The sequence below is a fragment of the Diabrotica virgifera genome, chromosome 4 (genome assembly GCF_917563875.1).
Source record: "Diabrotica virgifera virgifera chromosome 4, PGI_DIABVI_V3a".
NCBI lineage: Eukaryota > Metazoa > Arthropoda > Insecta > Coleoptera > Chrysomelidae > Diabrotica > Diabrotica virgifera.
In genome coordinates, this window is record NC_065446.1 from 223,909,921 (window position 1) to 223,912,378 (window position 2,458).

The 2,458-nt window shown below is 28.0% G+C and overlaps 1 protein-coding gene across 1 annotated transcript; it reads right to left on the minus strand.

Annotated features, from left to right (window-relative positions):
• Positions 1-745: 745 nt before the first annotated feature.
• LOC126883813 (GATA zinc finger domain-containing protein 4-like) lies at positions 746-1,831 on the minus strand. The gene has a single exon (XM_050649483.1). The coding sequence runs from the start codon at positions 1,829-1,831 to the stop codon at positions 746-748; it is 1,086 nt and encodes a 361-aa protein (XP_050505440.1).
• Between the last annotated feature and the right edge of the window lie 627 nt (positions 1,832-2,458).

The following is a 2,458-nucleotide window of genomic DNA, read 5'->3' on the forward strand; positions in this document are numbered from 1 at the left end:
GACTATTAATTTATATTGTTCAGGGCAACTTAAACTTTCTATAACTTCTTCTTTACAAATAAAATTATTTTTCATTATAAAATCATTAGTCCTTCCTTCCAATTTTACGCACTCCGCTCCGTAGGCATCCTTCTGCTCAAATTTACCATTCCTTAAATATTCATTATAATTATTATTCTTTTTAATATTATTGGGCATTTCCCTATCATAATACATTTTCTCTTCATCAACATAATTATTTTCTTGTAATATTATACCGTCAACTCTTATTCCTTGTTCCACCTCTTCTCTCTCCATAAACCCTATTTTTTTCCCTTCCAAAGTTACCATTTTTTCTTCAAAATCTATCTTTACTTTATTCTTTTCCAGTTCGTCATTTCCCATTAAAATGTCAACACATAAGTCCTTGACAATAAATCCTTGCATACTAATTTGTTTATTAAGAATATCAATTTTAAAATTAACCAGTTTATTAATTTCTCCCAGCTTCTTATTATTGCACCTATTATTTTAATTTTTGGAATCTTGATTATATCTGTTAATTTTAATGTATTAAAAATAAAATTTTCCGAGACTAGAGTACTTTCTGAACCAGTATCAATCATAACCTTAATCATGTTATTTTGGGCCATAGCATTTATATAAATTAAATTAATAGATTCAAAATTTTTATCTTCATCTAAAGAAATAAATTCCGAAGGTTTTTCATAATCACAATGGCCCAACTTGAAATTCAGAAAGTCCTCTACATAAAATTTGGATTATTAGGATTGTCAGATTGTGTCTGATCATTTGGATCTAATTCTCGATGTCTTTCACTGCTTTCACTTCTACTATTCATATTTTCTTGCCATGTACTATTCCGTTGACTGTCTTCGCAGCTCTGACCCCTTACATAATTTACCTGTCTGTTGTAATTATATCTTTGTGCATTTCTCCTGGTGTTAAAATCTTGCCTATTATAATTATTATTATTATTAAAATTCTCTCTATTGCCTTGTCTCTCTTGTCTATTATCATTAGTATTATTATTAAAATTCTCTCTATTACCTTGTCTCTCATAACTAGTATTATTGTTGTTATTAAAATTTTGAGAATTACTACCATACCTATTATTGTTATATGATTGTCTATTTTTACTATTATTACTTGTAATATAACCTCTTTGTACTCTTTGAATAAAGTTAATAAAACTGTCTACTGTTTGAATGTTTTGTACTGTGACTGTTTGCACAACGTCCACATCAAAGTGTCTAGAAACATTCAAAACTGTTTCGTCTTCTCTAAGTGGTGGTTCTAAATATTTTGCAACAGTTATTAATTTTAAAGCATAATCGACCATATTTAAACTTAAATTGCGATTATACTTTCCAAAATATAAAACTTCCCTAAATCTAGCTTGTTCTAATTCACCCCAATAATAATTTAAGAATTTATTTTCAAATGTTTGCAGATTATCTAAATCGTTTTCAATGCTGGCAAACCAGGTTGCTGCATTGTCACTTAATGTCATTCTAATATAATCTTTTATATCATTAATATTATTCACTGATCTTAATTTATGTTTTAAACTATTTATGTATACTCTAGGATGTAAATTTTTTATGTTACCAGAGAATTTTATACCTGTCTCATTTGTTAAATTCAAGTAAGGTCTCCCTATGTCTCTTATTTGTGAAATGTCTTCTATTCTCTGTTCTACATTCCTTATTTGATGGTTGTTTGTTTGGATATTTTGTAGCATATCATCTAATTTTTCTTCAGTTTTTCTCCTTTCTTCGTAAATTTTTGCTTCTAAGTTATATTTTTGGATTTCTATGTTCCGTTCCATATCTATATTATTATCTTTAATAATCATATTTATTTCTTTCCTTTCATTTTCTATTATTTTCTTGTAGTCATTACGTATATCTTTTATTTCACTTGCTAATTTTTTCTCTAACGCATCAAATTTTTCATCCATCTGTTTTTCTAATCGTTTCACAATTTTAGCATTATTTTCTTCCATTTTTCTGGAATTCTCTTCCAATTTTTGTTCCATTTTTTTCATATCTTCTTTGATTTCTTTAGACTTCTCTTCCAGTTTTTTGTTGATCTGCATCATTAAAGACATCAGTGCTGTCATATTGACATTTTCCTCTCGTTCTTGTGTTATTCCTGTTGTCTCTTGTAGAACTTGAGCTACACTCTGCTCTTGTTCCGCCTGCTGAGTTTCTCCGTCCACTTCCACATCTTCTTCGTTCTTTTTGTTTCTTAAACCTTTCCTTCCTTGAGACATTTTTGAGATCTTACTTGTTAAAATCCAATTTAAAATAAAATATAAAATTGATTCTAATCAAAATTATTTCAATTATATGAGAGCATTTATTTTAACAAACTAATTCTTTTAATTAGGAGGCCCCACGTTGGGCGCCAAATTTGTAATGATATATTATTTTTGATATTTATAATGGATATT